The sequence below is a fragment of the Gambusia affinis genome, linkage group LG17 (genome assembly GCF_019740435.1).
Source record: "Gambusia affinis linkage group LG17, SWU_Gaff_1.0, whole genome shotgun sequence".
NCBI classification, from domain to species: Eukaryota; Metazoa; Chordata; class Actinopteri; order Cyprinodontiformes; family Poeciliidae; genus Gambusia; species Gambusia affinis.
In genome coordinates this window covers 11,820,360-11,847,838 of record NC_057884.1, presented here as the reverse complement: position 1 = coordinate 11,847,838, position 27,479 = coordinate 11,820,360, and the positions used below count along the sequence as shown (strand labels likewise).

The following is a 27,479-nucleotide window of genomic DNA, read 5'->3' as shown; positions in this document are numbered from 1 at the left end:
AAGCTTAAAGAAATGACTTGCACTGACAAAAGGTTCAGTTCAGCAGTTTAATCTGAAAACTAAAAAGACAGGCAATGACAAAATTTAGAAAGCACATTTGATTTATCTGCTAAGAACATCAGAACTGCCACAAAAGTAAGAACATAGCATCTTATTCTGGTCCTCGATGCTTTACTACAGTGGTGCCCAAAGTCGGTCCCCGGGGAACGGTATACTGCATGTTTAGTTCTCTCCCTAGTGGTAGTAACAACCTTCTCAGCATGTTAGTGTTCTTCATAGGCCTTCTAATGAGCTATCATTTGATCCAGGTGTGTTAAACTAGGGAGAGAACTAAAACATGCAGGATGCCGGCCCTCGAGGACCGACTTTAGACACCAATGCTTTACGACCTCTCCCAGTCCGACCAAGTCCTCCCCAATCCTTCACCACAAAACAGAAATTGACTATAACTTTTGACTGGAAGGTTGGATTCCAGAAAAACTTTAAAGGCTTTGCCTATGGGCTTGTACTGAACTGGACTGAAAGTGATTTTGAAGATTTGCCAACATGCCACCTGGTGGATGGGTCCGGAAACAGTGTGAGAGTATTGACAATGGCGATGGGGTGGCACTCCCGGAGCTCCCGCGGTTGCCGCTGCTTGCAGCTGTAGTTGTCTTTGCATTTTAGCTTTTACTACAGATAAGAAGCTTGCATTTACGCAAACACCCTTACTGATCCATTAGGTTTTTTAAAAAAATTTATTTTCCTTACTAAACAACAACCATAAATAGGAACTTCAACTCCATATTTCGTCTTTGCCCTTAAGTCTTAGTCTCCATTTAAAAAGAAGTTCATATTTTAAGTAATAGACACAATGACAAAAGTCAACCAATAACTCAATCTTTTTGGCATCTCATGTATTAGGTCTCAGCTTTGATGATGACACTTTCTCCACAAACAACCATATTCTTCAAATAAATGATAACCATTTTGATATTAATTCATATCCTGTGTGTGGGGACAGACTGGCTTGTTAGTCACAGATACATACTTGCTTGGCTGTGAAACAGTTTGTTTAGGTTTCACAATGGATGATACCCCTGCTCTGTCTCTTCCTAAATCTCCAACAACATTACCAGCAGCGCCAGAGCAAAAGTTGGGCCCATCATAACAGCTGACATTACAAAATATTTTCAGTGGCAACAGCTCTTTTCCTTGCAAACTCTATAAAAATATACTCAGAAATCCAGGACTACATGAGGAGAGTGCAGCCAATCTCTTGGAGAACCTTAGTTCTTTCCCTTACAGCCCCCTCTTTCTCCATCTTTTCTTTTTTCACTGACTCACTTTTCTTTAATTCACCTTCACTCTGGCCACACACACACTTACAGTACGATAATAAATATGTTGAGATAATGTGGCTTGGAATACATTTTCAATCCTCACTTGATTAAACATTGGAATTTTGCATGGTGCCCAGAAATGAGGTTAGCAAATGGCTTCGATGGTTGCCAGCTTGGAATTGCTCAAAAGGAAAACGAGGGAGAACATAGTGTCTACCGCTTGCTGGCTCCTGAAAGTGCTTGATGAATGTTAGTGTACGTCACTTGGGATAATGCGAGTTAGCTGTGTGTGGACTCCAAATATGGCTGGAGTGTGACTGTTTGAGGTTGTAATGACTGCGCTGAAGTGAGAACCCTGCACAAGGCCCCTCTCAGAAGGTACACACCTCAGCTCTGCCTTTCCTCTGCAGATGGACTCACAATGAACTCTTAGTTTCACCTTAACCTTGATGTCGCAGGACCTTTAGAAACACCAAAAACATGAGTATGTTTCTTAACTGTGCATAAAGGTTTTTTAAACTGTTTAAGGAATATTTGAGATGCCTTAAATAAAGCAAACTAACATGCATTACCTTTGCAAAGGTATCAATAACCCTTAAATTTCTTCAAATTCTTTCACAATACAGCCACAAACCGTTTTAGAGGGATTTCTTTTATTACAGACCAAAACAAAGTAATGCACAACAGTAAATGTTAAAATGATACATTATTTATTTTTCAAATAAAAAAGGAATTTGACAGGTGTTTTATGTATTTATTTTCAGATACCTTTACTAATTAAAATTCAGTGCAACCAATTGCCATCAAAAGGTACCTAAAATGTAAATATAAATTATGTGCAATTTAATGTTAGTATACAAATGTGTTCTGTGGAGACCTAAGTGGTTTGTTACAGAACATTAGTAAGTAAACAGCATCTCGAGAACCAATGAACACAACAGACAGGGTAGAGATAAGATTGAGGGAATGTTTAAAGCAGTGTTAATAACATAGCACAAGGGTCCTCAAACTGAGGCCTCGAGGGCCAATGTCCTGCAACCTTTCTGTGTATCCCTGTTTCAACATACCTCAATCACACAGCTTAATTACCTTCTCAGTGTAGTCAAGTTCTCAGAGTGCCGCTAATGACCTGATTATTTGACTCAGGTGTGGTGAAGCAGAGTCAAACATAAAACCTGCAGGACACCAGCCCTTGAGGCCTGGTCTTAGTAATCTCTGTTTTAGATCCAACATCATTCTTGTGCTAGACCAAGACCCAAACTGAGTCTTGGTCTAGCACATGATTTTTAAGCGTGTGAGGCAATGCTTAAAAATGAATGTTAACAGGTGCTCTCTATTCAGTCTGGCTGAGTTAGAGCTATTTTGCAAAAAAAATAATAATAAAAAAAATAAATCAAATATGGTAAAAACTCAGGGGGCTCTATTGCCATACATGCCAGATTTCTTAATTATTTTTACTTTTCCTTCTACTTCACCATTATTTACTGCTTTGTGTTGGTCTATCACATGACATAGCAATAAAAAATAAAACAGTAAACACATGTTATCTGTTTTGCAACTTATCTTACAGGTCCTCCAGATGTGGAGCAAGCTTGTGAGCCAAGTGTACGCACATGGAGCCCAAATGCAGGAACTGACCAGGGTGTTGTTGGCCTATCAGAGTGTCCTCCACAGGGTTGTATGCTTCAGTTGGAGTTCCAACACCCAGTGGTACCCGATTCGCTGACTGTATGGGTGACATTTTTCAGCCCTGAAGAGAGCGCTCTGCCTGCTATCCATGACATCTTGCTTTTGACTGTGAGTGGAAACAACATTTCGCTGGGGCCCAGTAATGTCTTCTGTGACACTCCATTGACTCTGAAACTGGACTTGGAAGAAGAGGTGTATGGTGTACAGTTTTACACAATGGAGCAACACCTAGAGATTGACGCAACTTTATTGACATCCAAGCCAGACTGCAAAGTTTGCAGGCATTGCAAACCACTTCATTACAATCTGTTGCGCCAACCGCCCTTCACACATGCCCCGAAAGGCCTGCAACTGATTGAACCTATCCGCCGATATACAGACAGGTGAGTTGGCGTGGTGAATTGCAGTGAGTGATGACATACCGAATATTGCCTGCTTATTCTGTATTATTTTGTTTGCCAGGGTTTACAAATAACTTAAAATATTAAGCCATACTTTTTTTTTTTCTACAACAGCTGTTTTTTTCTCATTGTTTTCTATTAAAAGGTTAGAATGGCTGAGTGTTTATGATTTTGCTCCTGGCTTTCGTGTAGGGTAATTTTAGACATGTCAGTAAAAGGTGTTTATTTATCTGTGGAAAAGATCCACTAAAATTTGCTCATGTAGTAGCAGACATCCTTTTCAATACCCTCTGGAACACATGGAAGCCACTGCTGCTTCTGAGCTTTCAGATCTGTTTTCCCAACATTTGTTTCCTAAGTCACAGGTCAGTTGTCGCCCACATTTGTGTTTTTTCCTATGTTCCATGAAGCAAGGGCAAACAGATGACTTGTTGAAGGTATTATCTGCACACTGTGGAGAGAATTTTGTGCTTTTCTCTCATGGAATGTGCTGACTTGACAGAAATTGTGCTATACATGGCGCTGCTGCGTGTCATACCATCTTGCTGTCGTGCTATCAGTGAGATTCACATGAGAAGGAAAGTGCTAGATAAAACACAAAAGGGGTGGGTTTGCACGTTATGCAAGATGAAGTGATGAAATCGAAGTTTCAAAAGTGCAGAACTTCCTGGTTGAATGGTAGTATCTGTGGAAGGTTGCCTCCAGTAAGGATGTATTTATTTGGAGGTTTTGGCACACTTTGCTGACTGTTGATGTACTGTAGGTAGTTTTACTACTGTGGTACATTTCACTAGCTGTGGTCGCATTCCAGTGGTAGTGGTCAGTGGAAATGGCTGTATATTTTTTTCTTATGAGACCATGTGGGATCTTGTCTGTTAAGCTTCAAGAGAAGCTCTGTAGTAAATAAGTATAGCTGCATTGGATATAAAGTTTCCTTTACACATTTCTTACAAAATAAAGAGTGTAGTACAGCACTTTGCAGACGTATTTATATCCCTTGTAGTACTACAAAGAACTCCAGTGTCCTATATTCTAACATTTTGTGATAGACCAACACAAACTAACACAACCCTTTGAAGTATGAGGAAGAGGAATGATGCATTTTACAATGGGTTTTTTTGTTGTTGTTGTTTTTTTCAAATAAATATTAGAAAATATAGAGACATACATTTTTGTTCAGCTTCTCTAAATCAGTACATTGTACAATCGCCTTTTGATGTGAGAACAGCTGCACACCTTCTGCTGTATGTTCCGGGGAGCCATTGTGAACGAGCTCAGGGTTTGTCAGATAGGATAGATGGCATTGATGAACAGTGATTTGTTAGGTCTTACCACAGATTATCAGGTGGATTTATGCCTTTACTTAGAGTGGTCACTTCTAACACATAAATATGCTTTAATGTAAACATTTCCACTGTAGCTCTACATCATGTCCTACAAAAAGTCGAGTCTTGTCCCCAATTTTCTTCCAGCGTTCAGTTTTGGTTTAGCTTGACCAGTGCATTTTCTGTAACTGTGTATGGTTTTTCTACTTGCCACTTCTTTGTAAACACCAGATTCTCAAAACTGAGGTGTGACTCTTTTTGAGATGCTAGGAGATTCTCAGCTGCTTCTTTAATCATTGCTTTCCTTCTGTTGATTTAGGTTAAAAATCATGTCTTCGTAGGTGTGCTGTTGTGCTTCACTCTCTGTTTCCCTTTTGGGGTGATGATAAATTATTTATTGATTGATCTGTTAGACGTTTAAGGCTTATAGCCTAACTCTACTTTAACCCTCCTGTTATGTTTGTTTCTGAGGTACAGCAATAATGTTCGTGGGTCAATTTGACCCAAACAGTATCTATGTTCCGTAAAAAGTAGACACAAGGGGTGGTGTAAACGTGTCAAAAGAATATATTTTCAATTTATATGTAGAGTGCACCTATTAAGACAAATAGAAAAAGTTTCATGCAGAAAAAACACTTCCAACTATTAAAAAAAATAATAAAACTTTAAAACGGGTCAATTTGACCTGCAACATAACAGGAGGGTTAAATGTCTCCAGAACTGTATCCTTGGCCTGTCTAGTTTATCGCTTGGTTTTTGTGATACTGTTCACTGCTTTTACCAACAAGCCTCAGGAGTGCATGTACAAACATCACACATACAAGTATGCTTATGTAAGAAGGAGTTGACTTCTGTAGACAGTCCATTAAGGAACAACTATAGAAACATCCAACAATAACTGTGCAAGGTGCTTAGTGATCAACTTGAGCACCCAGATAAAACCCAGGCCTTGGGATAGCATTTAAATTTACAAGCACATTCCCCATCTGAATTTTGAATATTAAACCTCTTAGCTATGAAATAATAGTGCCAACTTTGACTTCACAGTGCAACTCAACTCTTTTTTTGAATAAGTGTTGTATTCATATCACAGAGTAAAGGGAAATCAGACTTTTACCCATTGTATTTTACCTAACTCTTCTCAACCACATGTTTATTTTTAGAAAATGATGGATGAAGCCGGTGAGAAATTTCTTAAAGACATATTTAGGACTTATCTATCATCTGGGTCCAGCTTCTGAAAATTTTTCGGTTGACCACACAGAAAGTTAATTCTTCCTGCAAAATGTTTCCCTGGGATTCAAAACAGTGGATGAGAGGTGAGGGGAATTGACCTCTTGCTGTCAAGCCATTGGCCTTCATCTAAACCGGCGCAAACAACAGGAGGAACGTCTAACATCTTGGCTCCTTTGGCCCCATCAAGGAGTGGTGGTTTGTTTAGAATGGCCAACGGCTGGGAGGTCAGGGTGACAGTAAATTATGGTGCAGAGTTTGAAGGGAGACACTGAGTGGGTGGTTGTATCAGTTGGGGGGTAAATTATTGCTTGGCTTGGGAAGGGGATAGGGGTGAATGGCAATGGGTGATGAAGGAGACATAAAGAGGTCAAGAAAGTATAAGGAGAGAGACCTCCCAGGCAAAAAAAGGACACAGGACAGCTCCTACACCTTCACATCTACTACACACTCTGTCTATATTAGGACTCTATCCTGGTTATGCTCAAATCTTTCACATAATGTGCCCCATCCATCAATTTAGAGACTGAATGTCTTTTATTAAAACTAGATCTGGTGACTTTAGGGGCAAAGACATTGAACAATTGATTAGTAAGCCTTCCCCTTACTTTGTCATAATGGTGGGATTGTGGCAGGAGCTATGTTTAACAATTTGTTCCTGAAGTCAACTCTGTTCACCCTTTTAATTTATTTTTTTCAAGCCTTCTAATTCTATTCATCAGATCGCAATTTTTGTCAACCTTTTTAGGGTAAAAATGTGAGGAAATATGTAAATAGCATATGGGAAAGCAAAATTGGAGTCCCTTTATTGTTGGCTTTAAATTCTACCTACCACCATGTAAATGTGAGAGATTTTTCATTCATTCGTACTGCTTCAGCTGAGGTAAAACCCAGTCATTTGCAGGAACCTGAAAATTCTGCTGACTATTAAGAGAGAACCTTCACCTGTTGCTTCCACTGCATCACCAATAGATTTTATTGTTTGATTTATTTTAAAAGCCCATACAATTTTCAAATTAGATCATGCACATCTCATTTGTATGCGCTGATTGTAATTCAATCATATTGCTAAGAATTATGCCTTTCTTAATTGTAACTATAATGCTTGGACAGCAAGCAGAACCAGAACTTGCAGAATTTGATCATAATGCCCTATGAAATTAAAAGAAACCACTGGTATCAATTTTCATCATCCTTTTATATAGAGATTAATTTTGCTTTAAATGGTATATTTCTCTTGTATCAGGCTTCTATTGAATAAAGTAAACAGTATAACTATGTTTATTATAAATCATATCATGGGCTGCATAGATGATAATTAGAGCATCTTTGGATTTCAAAGATATTACTATTAGCATCAGTAAGTAAACTTGCCAGAAGGACTTGGATGTGAGGTTACTAATTATTCAGGGTTCAGGAAAGATTAACATTTTTCAGAAAGCAGTGTGTTTCTGTCACAAAAAGTAGCGTTTTTTTTATTTCAACCCTACACCATTTAGTCTCTCTACTCTCACAATTGTCTTTTATTCCAGCTTGCCTCTTGATAGTTTATACTGGTTATGCATGAATTTGTACCAGCCCTGGGGACATTTTGCACCCACAAGGCAACTGATGATTTAAATTCTATTATGTACTCACTAGTTTACAGTAATAAAAGTGGGGTTGGTGATTCATAGGATTTTATGTATCAGCAAGTGCCACTCCAAGATTATTTTTGGTTTCATCATGAGTCCTAGCCTGTCATATTTCACAGGTACTCACTATCTCTAAAGTGTTCAATCCAAATATATGAATGCTAAAAGTTAGGCAAAAAAATTACCTCCAGTTAAACATGAAATTGGACATTTTTTCTGAGTTTTCCTGCTTTTTAATCAAAATATTTAACTACCAGTGACAGTTATGCTGATACCCTGAGGTGTAGTACATAGAAATAAAATGGTTTGTTTACAGCTATGAAATCTAAAGTTAAGTAAAATATGATACACTCCTGTTATTATGCCAGATTTTTGTGATAAACCATATTATCAGCTATTGTTCAGAATACATATTCAAATTTGGGTGGTGCAGGATTAAACAGAAGACTTCTGATTAATCCCAGTCCAACAGCAAAATTTAAGAAGCTCCAGGTTCTGTGCAGTACATGTGAAAACAATATTGTACATTCTTCGTATACCTGGGCACTTGTACAGGGTGGAAGATGGAAGTTGGAAGCTTTTGCTAGTAAAGAAATACAGCCAAGTCCAAAAAGATTTTGCTACACTCCATTTGAAGTCTCTAAAATATGTTTTAGTCCTGTGAGTTAGTTTATTCTTTTTGCAAAAGGTATGCACATTACCAAAGAACTCTGCACCTACAGGAAAGCATGTTTGTAAAAGCATCATGATTCGAAACTGGTTTTCTTGAGCCTGAAGGGTGGGGCTTGTCAGTTTGAAGAGAATTACGAACTGTTCTAAAAACTGTTGGGATAAAAGCTTCAGACATCTGCTAAAAAAAACTGACGATGATGAGAAATGTCATAACTCGGCATAGCACCGACACATTTATTAAAAATAACCAAAGAATGGCTTAACAAGATTACAGTTTTACAATGGCCCAGCCAGTGTCTACAGTAGACCTGAGTTCAATTCACAATCTGTTTGATGATCTGAAGAGGCCTGTGCACAGGCAATCTTTGCAATCTAACAAATGTAGATTGATTGTAAGCAAATACTGATTACATGGACCCCACCACAGCAAACTCCCAATAGCTGAAAGCCATGAAAAATACCATATATACCTTAAGATGATAATATAATATGCACAGTGGAAATCATCTTAGCGCTACCACTGAAATTAATATCTAGAGTTTCCTTTTTCCCACTTTTGGGGGTATAGCCAATCAGTGCCAAAGTACATCCATGGTACTCATGGATTGGCTGCCTTCTTAGAGCTTTTCTCCCTCCAACACACCTGATTTAATTTGAATGGTCATTAAGAAACTTCTGGAGAACTTGGTGACAGACTGTGGGAACAAAGTTGATCAGTGGAATCAACTGTCGAGGATTGCAAAAAAACAAAAAAAACAAACAAAAAACTAATCACCTGTGGGATTGGGAGAAATTTTAGGGAAAAACAAACAACAAACAAAAAAAACGTAATGATGAAATTTGTTGCGACGGTGATCATATGTAATATAAGTATTGTCCTTTTATGGCATATTAGATGTATACGTCACATTTAACTACATATATGAAGAGGCACTTTATTCATTCTATGTGGCTTAAAATAATGTGATCTTGATGCTGTTCAAAAATTATATCAAGTCATTATATTTAGCTGACATTTATTAAAAGCTATGCATATGTAACCTGTGTATGGAACTCTATGGGAGGATGAACTCATAGAGTTCTGTTACATCTCTTCTGTTTCTGCTTTTTTCATTCTTCCTTGCTGAAAGTAGCAACACTTTACATCACCAGTTGCAGTTGGGTCAGAGGGAACCAAGCATGCACCTAATTGAAAACAGGTTAAATCACACATTGAGTAGTTGTCTTACTCTGAGGAACAGCACTTTGACCCTTCCCCAAAGGGGGGCAATATGACACACAGTCATGGGGTATATGATCAGTGCACTGCAAAACATGGAAATCCTGGAGATAAGGTTGAGTAGATGTTTTTGTGAACTATACTGGTTGCTTTGTTATGGCATTCCATGTATTCCTTTCCTACCAGTTTCTAACACCCTGCTGTGGGATACGGAATTGCTTTTGGGGGCCTCTTTGTTCAGTCTGCATCTGGGATCTTGCCTAGTGTGTTATATCTGGGCCTCTATTGCTCTGGTCCTTAATATCTGCTCCTGCGCTGTCGTGATCAGTTCTTTTGCATTGTTCTTCAGACCTGTCGTATCTTGTGATTGGCCACTTCTGTTAGATTGAGCTGTGAGTGCTCTCACAAAGCTGAGCAGAGATCTCAAGTTTGACAGATGGTTCAGTATAGTATGGAGAGTGTGTCAGAAAACTATTGAGCAAGTGTGTATGAGATTGAAACACACGTGCCTCAAATTATTGTTCATTCACATAGATATGTGCGCTCAGCTCATTCTCACTGTGCACAGATTGGTTACTGCACGTTCAAGTTGGTAGCATTAACGATGGCAGAAAGAGAAAAAGAAACAGGTTGAAGCTTCAGCATTGTTTTACACTTATTGACCAAAAATGCAGTAAAGCATCATTTAGCATGAACTACTGAATCAACACCGAAGTGCTTTGAACAAATTAAAATCATTAAATGTAATAAATATGAAAGCAACATATACATAAGGAATGAGTTCATGTTCAGCCACTTTCATATGTCCTGGTTAAAAAATGATTCACTTTTAACAGCTGCCAATCAAAAAATATGTAACATGTGAAGAAGTTTTGCAGACTTTGAGGACTGACTTGGTTTTCCAATTTTTCTCAGTTGCTTTGGTGCATTACTCACTTCACTATTAACATTTGCACAACTGTTCATGCATTTATTAAAACAGTTAATGCAAACTCCAAAACCTAGTTAATCTTCAAAAGTGAGTCAGTTGTTCAGAATCGATAGCTCATTCCTCAAAAACAAGTGTTCATGTTAATGAAAGTGCTGATATCATGTTTATGTAAACAGCAACAAAAAACAAAAACAAAACTTTTTATCGCCTATGTTTTGCTTTTTTATCTTCACACAGTGAAGGAAGTAAATTAGACAGAGGGGGGATGTTTTATTGTCACCTGGAATTACATGAGCTACTACTGATGAACATGATAAAAGTTTGAAAAGAAACTTCAAAAGTAAAAAAAAAAAAAAAAAATCCAAAAAGGTTTTAAATAAAATTGAAAAACCTGACGTAGTAGCCAGAAACTGGTGTCAATAACCTAAATGCAACAATTTTAAATTTGTTCTTCAACAAAAAAAAAAAGGTAATTATGTGTTCTTGTACAAAAAACTGAGATGAGAAATTTTAGGTTTCACGTATTGTTATGTACATGAGGTTTTGTGGGAAACCTTTTGTTCTGCCTGTGTTTGAGAGGGTTCTGCTTTTCTAAAAATCAAAAATGCTGAGGGCTCATCAAAGTTTATGACTTTCCTGTACACCACTCAAACACTTCCTTGGTTTAACTGCTGACTTTGGCCTAGAGTTTGATGAGTCAGAGTGACTTGGCATCAGTATTTGCTCCTGGTGGTAAATTGCATTTACACTGAGGATTATATAGCTGTATTGGGAATAGTGGTTTAAACTTATGTTTATTTGTTAAGGTCTGGGGACAGGAGTTGGCCGACGTTCATTTGTCTATATTATCCATTACCGCATTTGAGGGTGTGTGTTTGTGTTTTTCTACTAGGAACATACTACATATCCTAATGATACATGCAATGGTATTCCTTTGAGGATTTTAGTATTTTGGGCTAATTGTCACTGCATCGGTGGCATTGATGATGGAATTGTAAAATTAAGTCAATGATACTTGATGGTCCACATGAAGTAATCTATGTCAAGCCCAATGGACACATTTACCTCATTTAGCGATATCTTCCCCACCCATTTACCAGTGTTCAAAACACAGATAATAGCTGTGATTATAACAGATAATTATGACCCCATCCTTCCATGCACTAAATAACATAAAATCACACTTTTTGTCTCAATTTTTCCATAGTCCAACTTAGTCTAGCCAAAAAAAATGTTTTACAGGTACTACTTGTATTTTTGTCCTTGTATTTGTATTTATATTAAAAAAATGGATCAGTACTCTGTTATTCGCTGTTGCTCATATAACCTAATACAGTTTGATAAATGAGCAAAAGAAAAATGGGTTGTATCAAGGGGATGTGCAGTCTTTTCAACATGTGACCAGTAAAGTCTTTGTTGATACACATTTGTCTATGTTGGTTGAAGTTATAACATGAAGAAATCTCACTATCAATCAGAGCATCTGTGCTATTATCTGTTTTTTTTCCCCCTACTAGATTTATTTTTGATTACTTGGAAATATGAACTCTCTGTGATTTTAGTTTTCACTTTCTGTGTAGAGACGTGGTACTGCATGTCCCGTACACCTACCAGGTCCAGACAGTCTCCCGTGTGGGCATGAGTGAGCCCTCTCCACCTCTGGTGCATGAACTTGGGGGTCCCTATTGTGGAGATGGACACATCCAGAGGTAAGGACTTGTGTAAAATATATATTTTAAATGGATTGTTAATTGAAATGATACATAAAAATCTCATTTATAACCTTTTAAGCACAGTTTCTATTTTATTTTAGTTTCAGGGGAGAGGAATGTGATGATATGAACTCTGTGAACGGGGACGGCTGTTCCAGTCAGTGCAAGGAGGAACCCTTTTTTAATTGTGTTGGTGAGTCTTATGAACTAAGTTGTTTTAAAAATTAATATTTGCCTTGATGCTGATGCAAATGATGGTAAATAGCAATATTTCCTCCCAAATGCCATTCAAATTTTGAGCAAATGTTTAAAATGTTGCTAAAAGGGAAGAAAATGTAAATTAGGTGTGTCCATCTGCTGGCTTTGATGCAAATCAACCTGCCAATACAAAGAGTAATTTTATCAGATATTTATGTTATGCATTACTATAACCATCAATGGTCTCAAAAAACAAAATCAAAAATTGTTTACATCCCTGCTGGCATTTGCACAATCCTTTGCATTAATTTTACTCATTTTCTGCTGTTGATACACATCTGCACTAATATACTTTGTTGCTAAGTCTGTTTTCCTTTTATTGTTCAGCTCACAACCACATTACATATATTAAAACCCCCCCCACAAAAACAAAACATCATCCTACTCAGTTTCACATCCTTTGCCCAGTATTTGTATAGTATAGTATATTATAGTATAGTATTCTTATTGTTGTTAATTGTGTTTTTGTTTGTATATTTTAACACTTTGATATTTTCTGTGAAGTTATCTTGATGCTGCTGGTAAACCAGAATTTCCCCACATTTTGACAATAAAGGCTATTTTTGCTTTTACTGCTAACTCCATTACATTTAGTCAAATCTAGGTTAGCTTAAATACTTAACAAAGCTAACAACCAATCATGTTTAATGCAATATTGTGTCTATAGTTTGATTTTCAGCCAGTAACCGCCCTTCTCCCTCCTACTGGAGGTCTTTCCTTCTTGTTGATGCACTCAGTCACCTTCCTACTCTTCTATTATCTGTTTATTGTATCCCTCTTCAAATCCAAATACAATATGAATGCATCGTTCCTTTCCTGAACTTGTTACTGCTCTCTCTTCAGCTCACACATTGCCCTTTGTTCGTACACTTTTCATCCGACACTATTTGAACTTCCTCTTGTCTCGCTCTCTCTTCTTGCCTACTTATTTGCCTGTTTCTGCTTAGTGAGTGGCAGAAAGCTCTTCTATATGCCCCCTCAGTAGCCCCTCGTTTCACCGTTGCCAGAGCACAAAACTGACTTGAGCTTTTGGCCGTGCTGGAGATGGCTGGAATTTCAAGGAGGAGGACCCGGCCAACTTGGCACAGAATACCGCCTTTCCCCCTAACTGGAACCCCACCGGCTGACGCTGCTTTAGCTTAGACCACTGGGGCCCAGGCAACCTTCCTGCTTCACTCCCCTTTCCTCCAATACACAGGCTTTCAGTTCCAGACCCTAACTCCGGGTGGGATGTCTGGAAAAAATACTGCTGTATCTTTCTTTTGCCTCTTGACTTTGTCTGTACTGCTTCTTCTCTCCTCCTCTTGTGTTGTGTTCTTTCATGATTTCATTTACTTATGCTCTCCCTTACATTCTTCTTTGCTCCCCTTTCAAGACCCTAACATACACTTGGATTCTCTAGTACATCTAAATTCACCGTTCCCATCCTCTTCTCTTCATCTTCGTTTTTGATAAAGTAATACCTCAGGTGATGCGTTATTGGGGTTTTGTGTTACTGCTCTGTGTGGTCACACATAAGAGTTAGAAAGGGATGGAAGATGTCCAGTAAATGTACTTTAGAATGTCAAAGTTGTGAATTCTGGAAATATTTTTGTTGAAAATCATGGAAATTGATTTGAATGTTGAGAAATTACAGACATGTATTTATTTTTGAATTGTCATATCCATACACAAATATACACCTTTGTTATTTTTCCATATGCAAACATCAAATAATAGCATACATAAAATCTATTTACCCAATAATGTAATTCAATTTCCTTTATGTAGCCCCAAAATTCAAATATGCGCCTTAAATGCGGTCTTACTTGTAAAGGGATCTAGAAGTAATCTGCACGTGACTAAAAACAAAAAGTGTAACATAACATAAAGTGACCTATAGTGTGTCCATACACAAAAGTATGCTATAATTTTTACTATCTTCTTGCACTATATAGAACAGGACCCCACCACAGGCAAAATCCATACTTTATTCATGTGGTGGCATGTAATGTTCCACAAAATGTTCTTTATTTCTTCATGTTTAGGCAAAAAAAAAAAATTAAAAAATTAAATGCAGACATATATGATAAGATACGTAGCAGTGCAATAGTGTTAACATAATGCACTTGAAAATAGGTAAAAAAATAAAACAATACAAAAGGCAGGAAATGGTAATTTCCTGTCTTTTTTTTGCAGGTTTGTTTTGACAAAGAAAGTGGCTGACAAAAATAAATCCTGATTGGTACTGTAAAAAATGGTATTTACAATTAAAAACCTGTTTGAAATGTACATTTCCTGTATCCTTCTCAGAAGAGCCAAGCATGTGCTACTACTATGACGGCGATGGGGTGTGCGAGGACTTCGAGAGAGAAACGGGTGTGAGAGACTGTGGCCTCTATACACCCAGTGGTTTCTTAGACCAGTGGGCTTCCCATGTTGATGTCTCCCATGAAGAAAAGCCATATTGCTCTGGGGATGTGGCTGCTGGGTATCCTGCTGTTACTAAGGTCAGTTCATACAGAAAAATGTGCAAGATTAAGTTCATTATCAATGTCACATTACCTCAGTGTAATGTGACACTCAATAATATAAAAGTGGTCAAGGTAATGCATCATAAAATAAGCTACAATCAGTTAAAAACTGTTCTAGGAAAAGTAAAATATTTGTTAAAATTCAGAACAATTAGGGGCAGGACCTCCTATAATGGCTGCAGCCTCAAGCACTCATCTACCTTTGTCTGTGGATGGGCTGCACAGAAACACATTTTGTTTCGCTACTGTACAATGACAGTAAAGACTGATTATGATTCTGAGGTCATCTGGCCTTACAGTGTTCAGGCATTTTTTCTATGTCACACAATAACACACATAACACAAAGGGAAGTGACATGCCTCCACATCTTAAAACTGAGTAAATTGATTTCATGAACAATGTAAAAAAAACAAAAAAACAAAAAAAAAAAACTTTTTTCTTCCTGAGATTCTTTTCTTGACATCTATTGTGGTGTGTGGTTGATCACTTCTTTTTTTTATCATTTAATATCCACATTCCCATCTGCATTAATCTTATACAATATTTTCATTTGGAGAGAAAAAAAGTACCCTTTTATGCATCTGACATCTACCTGCTACATTCTTCCCAGGATCTGTGGAAATAGTTTTGCTCTAGTGGGTGGTAATTTCTCATGACAAAACTAACCTGAAAATCAACTATGCTTCAAAAAAATGCATCTATTGCATTAGAAATTGTGAATCAACAGAACAACTATTTGATGGTTACATGCCATTTACAATGCATTGATTTAATGTTACAACAACTTGTCAGATGCAGCTGTGGAGCTACATGTCATTTAACGGAAAATTTCAAGCAACGCTAAATTTCTTTTGTGTTTTACAAAAGTTTGTCTATATCCAAGGGCAACAGATAGCCTTAAGCGCTCGATTTAAGTTTTCAGAAGCCTCGTATAGGTTTTGAAAGCTATTTTATTTTGTTTATTTGAATGAATCTTAGTTAAAATAGATACAAATAATGGAAATATATGTGATTAAATCTGAGTAATGTAGAGGAGAATAAGCAAAATAAATGTGATCTACAGTTTTATTGAGAATATGAAGTGCTATGCCAGAGTTATGCCTGCCAAAACAGCTTTGCTGTGCTGATGTAAACAGTTTATTTTAATTAGTTTGAAAGCAATTTGCATGGTGGGACCAAATGACTGGCTGCATTGAGTTGGGGTCATCAAAATAAAATGGTAAGAAGTGAGATTTAATGGCCATGGCTGAGGTTATTTTCTAAATTGTATTTCTTTTATGCAATATATTTCTCTAAACAGACTTTTTGCGTATGTAATGTTTTAACTCAGACATAAATTTATTGGTCATCCAGCGCCACCTGGTAAACATGTGACCAAGATATTGGTGCCCTTCTACCAAAAGTTAGTAAAACTGTTCTCTCAGCTAAGACAAAACAGATGTTGCCAAACATCTCTATCTCTTTTCTATTTGATAAGTGCCCTTTTTCAAATGGGTTTCTTTTGTGAGTGCAGCCATCTGCACTCACATCGTATTGCAGATTATATCATCCTTTCTCATGACATAAAGATGTCTGGGTTAAACTCTGCACCGTGGTCAATAGAGAATAACATTCCAACTGTTTTTTTGTGGTTTTGCTATGAGTAAAAATAACTTTATCATAACAACAGCACATTTTCTACACACACAAGGTAAATCCCTAATAAGCATTCTAAGGAGAATTGGACCTAGTATTAAATCCCAAGCTACACAACTTTGTGAACTAGATTAACAGTTTGGTGATGCAGCAGACACCACCATATGCATAAGCAGTTCAATGTTAGTGGACTTTGCCAAATTTTATCTCTCTAAGGGAATGAGCACCTAAACCCAAAATATAACATTTTGTGGCCAAGTACCTTAGATAAAATTAAAATATGAAGCTACAGATGCTAAGAAATTAAAAACCGCATGGGAGCCAAAAGAGTTGGCTATGTAAAAAAAGCTGACATCTTCCTAAGAATTGATCAAGGACTCCAAGAGGGTTAAAACAAAAGAAAAGAAAGGCCTTACAGCTTTTAATCCTTTTTATAGAATCATGAAAATATCCGTATATGAGTCAAAGTCTATTTGCGAATTAAGACAAAATAAAGATCAGAAAACCTGGACAAGTAATATTAAAGCCTGCTTTATTGGCTTCGTTCTTTGGTAATCAAGCTTGTACAATTACATAGTCATCCAGAAACATGTGTGCAAGCATGCATACATACAGTCCCTGTGCTGCCTCCTTATAGGTTTATAAGGTAAATCCATATGGGACTGAAATGTACTATTTTTGTCGCTCTAAAACAGTACGTAACGTTTCTCCACTACTTTTCTGCAGCATGCTTTAGGGGAATTACAGTTGTGATCTGGCCCTCACAATTTAGTTTGGTGTGTTTATAATTATTTGCATGTGTGTGGGCATGTTTTCTCATATTCTTGGGTTCATCAGTCAATAGTCCACTATGCTTGTGGGGTACACCAGTTTATTAGGACTAAAATGGCCCCAAAATTTTAAAAGGTTGTTTATGGGTTATTAGGACGTAGGTTTTAGGGTTGCTCTTGTTAAATGGTTGATAGAGCTTTATCATGCATAACAAGAGTAGACAAAAGTAAAAGAATGTATAGTGCAAAAACTTTACTTTTGCATATGTGTGTTGAGGAACTTGTGGAAGTGGGGAGTCTGCATTTGCATTCAAACACCAAGATTAAACATCAAACCGAGTGATTTCTCCAGAGAATGCTACTGCCCTCACAATCTCTCAATGGAGCTTTAATTATACATTAGCAACAGAAGGGATAAGCCTTAAGTGCTGCCACACAAAAGGCAAGTCATATGTAAAATTAAACTACCTTGGAATTTCAAATAAACATATGAGATGCACAATAGGGAGTGGGATAGCTAGACATTATTAACTGGCCTAGTTATGTTTCAAATTGCAAAAACATCAATGGTTTGTATTGGAGACAGAATAAATAAACTGCTTAGGAGCTGCTGCAGGGAGATATTTTTCTATACTATTTCTTCTCCAGCTAGATATTCAGGTACATGAATGAGATACTTGCACACAGCTTGAATCACACTCTAAAATGAGAAAGAGAGAGAGAGATACTAACAGACACAGAAGCTTAAACAGTAACTGAAATTATGCTTCAAGAGGGCAGCGAGGGCAGCGAGGGCAGCTTTTCTGGGACTTGCTCTCTTTCCTAACATTCCCTACAAACCACAAAATCCTCATCAACCATTTGGCACTGACATAAGCATGTGGTTATATTAAAAAGAGACCTCTAACATTGTGTCTTTTTATCTTTTTCACTATAGAATATTGTAAAAATACAATAATAAAAAAAACATCCTCTGCTTATTGTGAGACATTATTGATTAATATACAAAGTTTTTTACAATGTTTTGTTGAACACAAGTATCTTTAAGGTCCCATTTTGTTGACATTGCACACACTTTAGTTCTTATGTGAAAGCTACTTATGTTTTTCCTGATGAGACTGACAGACAAACTGCACCTACACATCAACTTGAAAAGATTAGTTTCCACAGTTTGCCACTGAGTTTGTCTATCATCAGCTTTAGCACAATGAGACGGTGAGCTTTGGTAAGTATGGGTGGCTCTGGGTGCAAGGACATTACCTCACATACCGGGAGCTTACCAGCATTCCAGTAAACCATGGGATGGTGCTTGGAAACTCATACTTTCTTCTCTCTGTTTCTCTTTTCTCCTTGCCACAAATGTCTCACAGATGCTCACAACTGTTTACCGAGTGCAGGCTCTAAATGTGTATGTACGCCTTCATCAGAGAAAGAATGAGAACTGGCAAAGAGGAAAAGAAAAAAAAAAAAAAAATATATATATATATATATTTGAAAGTAATACGGTGTAGTTTCCATCACTAAATAATCATTCTAATTAGGCTTTTCACCTACGTAAGAAAAGCTGTTTGAAATTAATAATAAGTTATGAAAAGCTAGGTGTTTTCTTTCACTTTCCATACTTTGAAACATAACGTAAATCATTCAAGGTTTTGTGACCACTATTTAATATCAAATTTTCTTTAAGAAAGGTTATTGACACTCTGTCAATACTGAAAGTGCTAATTCTGGCTTTTACTATTATTGTAAAAAAAAAAATAAAATTGATTAGCATTGCTAATTCTTAAATTTAGTGTGTTTGTGTACTCCCTAGGTAATGTTCCCAAATCAAGCACGTGTCATGGCACACAGAGCTAAAAGCTCCAGTGGAAAATAAAATGACAAATAAACAGAACAACAATGAGCAACTTCCTGGCATTTATTAAAGTCAGCTCTGGATCAATAGGCCTGTCAGTTAGGTGAATCATTCCCAAGTTCATTTAGTGGCTGCTGTGTTCCAGAAACTAGCTTAGTACTTCACCTTAATAGTTGTGACATAACCAAATCAGAAATTAGGCAATAAATATACAATGAAAGATTACTTCATCTATGCTTCAGATTGAATAGCTATGGGAAATCAGTAACAGGTAATATTTTAAGTGAGCTAATCTTTGTCTCTAATTTCTGGACCAATATCTCATTTCTGGAGTTAGACAATTTTTGTATAGAATTTTTTTCTTATAATTTTCTGCTTTAAAAGACTTTCAACACATTTGGACCATATCTGAAGAAGTATCTGTGAGATTATTGACTTGCTTCCTAAAAAGGTGCTTTCCAAAGTCTGAAGATGTTTGAGTGAAAATTTAAGCCATATAAGGTGCTTCATGCTCCCAAGATATGTATGTTTAAATTCTGACTTTTACTAGGTTGCATACGTGGAAACTGTAAAAACCCAATAGAGAGAGTCTGCTGGTGATGTGCATTACACAGTAGAAGGGTTATTGACATAATTTCTTTGCCTTTGCTAACAGCTCCCTTATGTGTTTCCTGCTTTTTAAGTTTATTGTTTCACTTTATGTTGTTAGGGAGTCTTTTTACAGTACAGACATAACTTTAGGGCAGTGAATCTGACAGTTGCACTCTCACTTTCTCTTTATCCCATTCGGTTTCCCCTTGGCTTAAGATGCTTTAGTCTCCTTTTATCTGAAGTGGTGATTTACAAACACCAGTTTGTGTCTGCCGAACTCCAGTTGACAACCCAGCTGGTAGATATTAAGACCATGTGTGTAACTATGTGCAAGGGCGTGTGTTTGTGTGTGTTTTGAAGCTTAGTTGCTCACCTTCTGTCTAATGTAATTGTGAATGTTTTTTTTTTTGAAAGTGAGAACTTGCCTATTCAAAACAGATTTAAACTTTAACTTCTTAGGTCAAATTGTAACCTCAGAGCTTCCATAGTAAATAATCAGTTATGTTTTTCAATAATGCTTGTCCAACAAATTAATAAATCTTCGGGTACCTCATGGGTTTTACACATTTTTTATTTTCACTATTTAACCAAAGCCAGCCATGTTCTGAGTATCTTAAACCCATGTGTGAATGTATTGAAGATGTATCAGGGATGGTGTTCTTCAGACCATCAACAGTGGCGGTCTCGGACACACTAGTAAAAATACAAGAAACACTGAGAAAAAGCAGATTTAAAATTAATATTTTTGATTGTTTTCTATTTAAGTGCCACCTGCTGATATGAGATGACTCTCCATAAGCATCTCGCTCACCTGAACACTTATCTCTGCAAATAAATAAATAAATAAAACTCTTCTGTGAACTGCATTGTCAAAATCAAATATCCGTCTTTTTGGGACATTTAAGAAAAAATATGTTTGTCATTTCCCAAGGTGCTCACTTGCAATTTTAACAATTATTTTTGGTTCCACTGCATTACGGAGCAATTAGTCATTCTTTCTTGGTCAGATTTTACTTGGAATCAAAAAGACCAGGCCAGGTGGCTTTGGTGCTCTTCCCGATAACAGTACTATTTATTTATAGTAATGGAAGTATAACTGTGATGTTTTGACTAAATGTTGCTGAAACAGCACTCATATTTTTGCCACTTTTGTTAAATTAAAGTATCCTTTTTGTATTGATAATAGAGGTCATATGTTGTACATTTGCAGAATCTGTGTAAAATGGCCCCATTTTTCTACATACACTATGCCAAACAGAATGCTGTACATGAACTGAGATTCATACTCCACTCTTCTCGGCAAGAATCAATGAATCTTTTTACTGTCCTCTGGGATTTAGTATTGAGCATGCACTCTACTCCTTGGAAAACACCTGATCATAGTGCACTCTTAATTGTGTTTTATTATTTACTCTTCCTATCGTCAATAGATTTATACTTAAAAATGTATAAGCTAATGAATGGTAAATGGACTGCTCTTGAATAGAGCTATATCTAGTACAGAAAACTCCAAGGCCATTTACACTATATTCAGTCATTCACACATTCACACATTCACACGCTCATGGTGGTGCTACATTGTAGCCACAGCTGCCCTGAGGCAGAATGACAGCTGCCATACATTTGCATGAACCTAAATAAGCTTAAATAATGAATCTAAATTGTTGTCAAAATTTCATATTATCTTTTCCTTTTTCATTGTCCTTTTCTCTCTCTCTTTTTTTTTTTTTTAGGCTCAATTAAATATTGGTCCTTTGATGCCAGCATTGCTTTGATGGACATAATTTTAAACAATTTGAAACCAATCTTTAAACTCAAACCATACATTGGTCTTTTATAAATGTTCACAGACAAAATAACACAAACGGTTTCTTAAAAAAATAACTGATGGCCAATTACCAATCAATAGCATTGGACTAGTGAATGTCGCACACCGTTTTATGAGAAAAAGATATTGGAATTCCAAATCCAGCTGATTCTGGTTTGGATTTTCCAGTTTTGTCGATGCTCGTTTTTCTTATAACTCTTATTTAACCCAAAGTGAAAAAGTAAGTGTACTTGCTATTTCCAACAAATAAGGTCTGAAAGAGAAATTCAACAATTTTCTAAACAATGCCTCTTACAATGAGCTTTCACATGGCCTTTTTTGACCCCACTCTTTGTAAAAGTTTATTGATGAACAAATAAAACTTCATTGAAGATAAGTACCTAAGTGCTTGACGGATGGAAAGTTGTCTTGCCATCAACACCCTTCCTCCCACTTTTAACACTGGCACCCAATCAATGACAAATTTATTCAGATTACTGTGATTCTGCACTCACATGGGGGATGGTGGAGTGGTGGGATGAAAGGAAATGTAATGAGCCACGGGTCACATGCGAATTGCCTCCCATTGGTGTGATGCTTTGTAAAGAGGGGGATGTTTGCCTGTGGGCAGGAAATTATGTGAGGAGGAGGGGTGCTGAGAAAGGTCTAGCTGGTTCCACCTGTGTTTATGTACAAATCGTCCCCTTGTCCCACAGTGCTTTTCTCCATCTGCCCTGCTACTGAAGTTTTAGCATTGGAAAAAGGTCATCCACAAGCAAAAAAAAAAAATAGTTTTAAGATATTTTCCTGTATCCAAATGGAGTGAAAAAGACGAACTGTCAAAACTCTCCCCAAATGGGGCAAGAAAAGCCATTCATGGCAACTAATCTTGTAGGGTGGGGTGTTGATGTTTTTTGTTTTCAACCGCATTTCTGATTTTTGCCAGTTCAGCTCTGAGCGGAAAGGTCATGTCAACAGATTCAAAGGACAGATATACTGACGTATAGCTGGTCTGGCCAGTTTTCTACGGTGGCAGGATCTTGCAGAAGCCTCTCTAGCAAAACTCTCATGTTACTGGTGTCTCATTTCACCAGCTCAGGGCAGCAGCCGAAACTCATTGTCCTTGGTGTGTGTCCTTTCTTCTCTTTATCTTTGTTTATCCATTGCTCAATAATCTTTTACAATCTGTATATATGTTTTTGTCCCTCTGCTACCTAATTCTGACCTTCCCACATTTTATGTAGATCGCACTTTTCTACTTTTAAGCATTTTGCATAGGTAATGTTAATGAGTTACCACAAATCCAAAGTAAGGATACCAGGATTTTTCTCTTGCCTTTGTTATCTACCCAAATAATGTGATGCCTTCAAAACTGTTGTGATCCAATTTTTCTCTCGCGTAAATGCAGCTCACCAGTTCAGCCAAAACATTTTACTTTGACTTTGGACCTTTCAACATGAAGGGCCTTATAAAAGTATTCACACCCTGTATTTTTTTTTTCATATTGACCAACTAGCACACCAGAAAATGAAGGGAAATGGATAGTAGTTCAGAGGTTTAAAGACCCCAAAGTTTAAAAATCTTACAAGGAACCATTCATTACATGATGCAAAATGCAAAGAGTACACCACAACTGAAAAGCTATAAAAAATGGCTTTTAATGTAAACCAACATGTGGGGAAAGGGGCCCATGTCAGTAGTTTTCAAGGTTTACATGCAATAATGTAATGTCATGCAGAAATATCATGGTCCTTTTTAAATATGCAGACCTTTTACTGTTTCACTACTTAAACAAAGGGTCTTCCAAAAACTGGCAGTAGGTTCAGGAATTTATTTTCAGTCCATCTGTAAACTAAAATCTACATAATATAGAACAGCCCCTACTAGAAACCCAGCTTCACCTTGCTGGAGTCTGAGTCAAAGTGGACCAATGAGCCCATGCACCCAGTCCAGAGTCACACTAATCATTTTGATATCCTTTTTCAGATGATTATATTTCTCGCTCACCCATAGACTCGTAAGCTGACTTTCTACATTCAATAAGAATTGAAGTTGATATTGCTCTGATTAGGAAAATATGACACAAAAAACGATTTCTATGGGTAAAGTTTGTTATTTAATGGTTAAGATGAGAGCCAAATGCAGAGAGCAGAGGTAGGCAGGTGAAAATAGACAGCACTTACTAAACAAATTAGGAAAATCAAAAACAAGAAATCCTAAGAGGAACAGAAGTAAACAGGATACAGTGAACTTGGTTGAGCTAGACTGATGTGCATTAAGATCTGACTGGGGGGAGGTTGATAACATAACAATTTTAAGAGCATGATGACATGAATCTAATGAAATAATCTTTATTTCATGCAGACATGTCTGTCCAAAGTCTTTGACTTATCTGATGGAGTCTCCCAGTATGCATGGTTCCCTTGTCAAGAGGCTTACAGACAAAGATCGGAATATTCTACTTACTGGCTGAAGGTAAGTTAAATACAACGTAAATATATTCTCAAGTGAGAATGGGAAACTTCATGTGTGATACTTGATATGGGTTGAGTTTTATTTCTTAGTATAATTAGTGTTATTCTACCTTGAAATAAAAAAAAAAAAACAACAACATTGCATGTTCCAAAACTCCAGAGAAAATCAAGTTTTAGATTTTGTTAAAATTGCCAGGTTTCAGATTAAAAAAAAACAAAAGATTCCACTGACATTGTCACACATTGCATTTTTGGAATTACTTTGTTTCAGTGTATGGATTTGGGAAGCTAGGGTTTCATATGTAGCAATTCTTCTGAAATTGCAATCTTCAGTTTATACAAAGCTCATTTCAAAAGCCCTTACAATTCATTTTGTTTGTAAGAGATATGGAAAAGGAATGAGAAGCATTTTATAGCGTCCATAAACCAAACAGAAATTTCTGTGGAATTTGGGGCTGGCATTTTTTGGCACACCACATGAGATGTAGACAGCACTGTGGGTTACATTGTTTTTTTCATTTTGAAATGCCAGTAACCGAATACAAACTCTGAACCAATGTTACGTCATGCTATTTGTGTTTGTATTAGTTAAGGCTAGCAAAAGTGACTTGATGACGGACTCTTCCCACATGACAAATTCCAATACCAGATTTTGAGGAAGGACTGAGTGCTAAAATATTGATTCAATAAAGTTAAAACATGAGAAGGAGTCTAAGAACAATATTTTGTTGACAGTCGTTTCAACCCAGTGTCAGTAATGTCAGTTAACAGACTGCAGCAAAGTATTTTTTTTTTTATAGCAAACCTGGGTGCTAGTAGCCTGGCCATTGCCTTCATACACAATTCTATTTGGTTCTCATCTTCTCTCAGTGGTGAATCTGGGATTTGTTCCATTATGTTTGATTTCTTAAGATGCATTTCACATGTCATAGCCCTACTCCCCATCTGGTTGTTTATGCAATTTCCAGTGAGTTTCATATCATAGGTCCCTTCATGATCAACATAGCGCATTATATACGTCATGGCCAAACAACTGGGTAAAAATAGATCCAATTGTTTAAAACGTCAACAGAGTCCACACCACCAGAGCAAGCAATCGTTTCTCAATAGCGGTACAAGGCAAACTGTAGATCAAGGTGCTTGTTATTAACAGACTTCATTTCATCGTTTATTGTTATGTGGTTGGAAAAGCAGCACCGAAAAAAAAAAAAAACTACTTGGTGAGTACCAAAAATATGTCCCAGTGTCAATTTGGCCTTCATTTTGGAAAAAAGGTATTCCAAATTTGGGACAATGTTTCACCTTTCAGTGATTATATTGACTGTGAAAAATCATAGACAGTGGCTACCCAAATTTGGTATTAAGGGGCCTAAGAAAACGAAACCATTTAAAGGGATTTGAATGCCTTGTTTCTAACATTGCTCAAAAAAGGGAATAAAGTGGAAAAAATAAATAAAATCTAGACAAACTATTGTGTTAAAATGGATTGTGTTTTCTTTCATGTAGGCAAACTTTTCTCATCCCATGGTGGCTGCAGCAGTAATTGTACATCTGGCTGCTGATGGGACAAAGTTCATTGACCAGACACAGTGCAACATTACTGTTCAACTGGTGGACACCAAGGATGGTTTCCACAGTCTAGGTGAGAACTCTTATAGTATTTTTAAGCTCCATCCCACTTCATATACTTCTGATACCACACTTTCATACTGAAAAGAACAACTTAGATCATTAAAACAAGGCAACTTAAACTGTAGCTCCCTTTTTATCGTTTGCTTGTGTTGCTTTTTTAACTTCAGCATGCTGCCTTGTTTAGTCACCACTCCTATTTTCTGAATGGAGAGGAATTCATTCCCACCGCCCTTATCATTTACTCTGCTCACTCTGTTTTGTCTTTGGCTCTGTGGCTTCTAATAACATCTCCACAGGTGAGTGGCGTCTGAGCTGCCGCACTAACCCTTTGGTGATCCCCGTGAGCCATGACCTGTCAGTGGCCTTTTACCACACCAAGGCTATCCTGGTCATGTTTTCCTGTCAACTGGTGGCCATCTCTGGCATTGGCCTGCGATCCTTCCAGTCGTTTGACCCCATCACAATCAGTGGTTGCCAAAGTAATGAGATCTACAACCCTACAGGACAGAGGTGAGAGATCTGCCAGCTAAAAATGAATGTGTGGAGTGGTAAAGACTTGTGCCAGAGAAAATAAATAGTTGATGCGTTTTTCAGTAATGCTGTCATGGTATTTGGTGATAATCCATTGCAGTAGGTCATATTTTGCATACATTCACAGTGACAAAATCCAAAAGATTACCAAATTTGAGATTACATGAATCAATAGAATTAAATGAGGAAACAACAGTTTTCCAGCGTTACTTTTAATAAACCTGACAGAAAATGGATTGTATCAATGATTACGCAGTCAAACCAGTGCTATCATCATAACTGTAGGAAATTGAGCAAACAATGTACCATTGCTTTGAAATTGTGGTGCAGCTCTGCAAATTTTCCAAAAATGAAGTGTCTGAATTGCCTCTAACCCTACATTGTGTTTACTGTGACGACTTGTTTTGTATCGAGCTCGGCTAAAGACCACGATACATTAAAAATAACTTTTTCTTTAAAAATCAGTAATCAGTTCTTCATGTTATCCTCTCCATTGCCAGTTCTGACTTGTCTGGCAACACAATTTCAACGTACACATCAAAGGGATTGCCACATCCAGAATATTATTTCTTTACTGGTTATATTTCTCTGGGTTCAAAATATTTAATTAAACACACACAAGATGTAAAAATGTGCATGTATATTGTTGTAAGTGGTTCTGTGTGAATGGACTGCTTGAATAGATTTTGTGTTTTCTTTTTTTGTTGTTGTTGTTTTATGGTGCCAGTCAGACCTACAGAGGATTGCAGAAATTTGAATTCGGCTGCAGGTTTTTCCATATGTTGTTGCTCTACAGCCACAAAATTAGAAAATCTTTATTGGAATTCTTCGAGTTTTATTATCACGAAATATTGTGAAGTGAAAGGAAGATAATGTGGTTTTAATTTTTTCTCATTACAAATAAAAATCTGAAACGGATGACTTACATCTATGCAGTAATGTTACTTCATGCTTATGTAAAAAAAACCAAAAAACATTCAAATAGAAAATGGTGCAATTTTATGGATGCAATGTGACAAGATGTGGAAAAGATGAAAGCTTATCTGTTATTATTATTTATTCCATAGTATTTTTCAATTAATTCAGCATTTAACTGAGGCCCACACCCTAATTCTCCTGCTAGTATTGACAAGGTTCTGCCTTTTTGATCAACACCAATCCATTATCTCTTTGTCATCAACCTTCCAATTAACCACTCTGCTTTCACTTCCCGTCTGTCTCTTGTACTTTTCCACACATCCTCCTCCTCCCATCCTTCAGCTCTGCTGTTATTC

The 27,479-nt window shown here is 37.0% G+C and overlaps 1 protein-coding gene across 2 annotated transcripts in view; it reads left to right on the top strand.

The window, feature by feature from the left end:
• The window catches only part of pappaa (pregnancy-associated plasma protein A, pappalysin 1a), a 100,016-nt gene that overhangs the window by 27,086 nt on the left and 45,451 nt on the right, over positions 1 to 27,479 (top strand). For both annotated transcript variants that reach the window (XM_044144866.1, XM_044144865.1), the window contains exons 7-13: positions 2,893 to 3,394; positions 12,007 to 12,135; positions 12,240 to 12,331; positions 14,689 to 14,885; positions 23,933 to 24,043; positions 25,549 to 25,684; positions 25,971 to 26,184. In XM_044144866.1, coding sequence (XP_044000801.1) covers positions 2,893 to 3,394; positions 12,007 to 12,135; positions 12,240 to 12,331; positions 14,689 to 14,885; positions 23,933 to 24,043; positions 25,549 to 25,684; positions 25,971 to 26,184 — 1,381 coding nt within the window. The remainder of the gene's footprint in view (positions 1 to 2,892; positions 3,395 to 12,006; positions 12,136 to 12,239; positions 12,332 to 14,688; positions 14,886 to 23,932; positions 24,044 to 25,548; positions 25,685 to 25,970; positions 26,185 to 27,479) is intronic.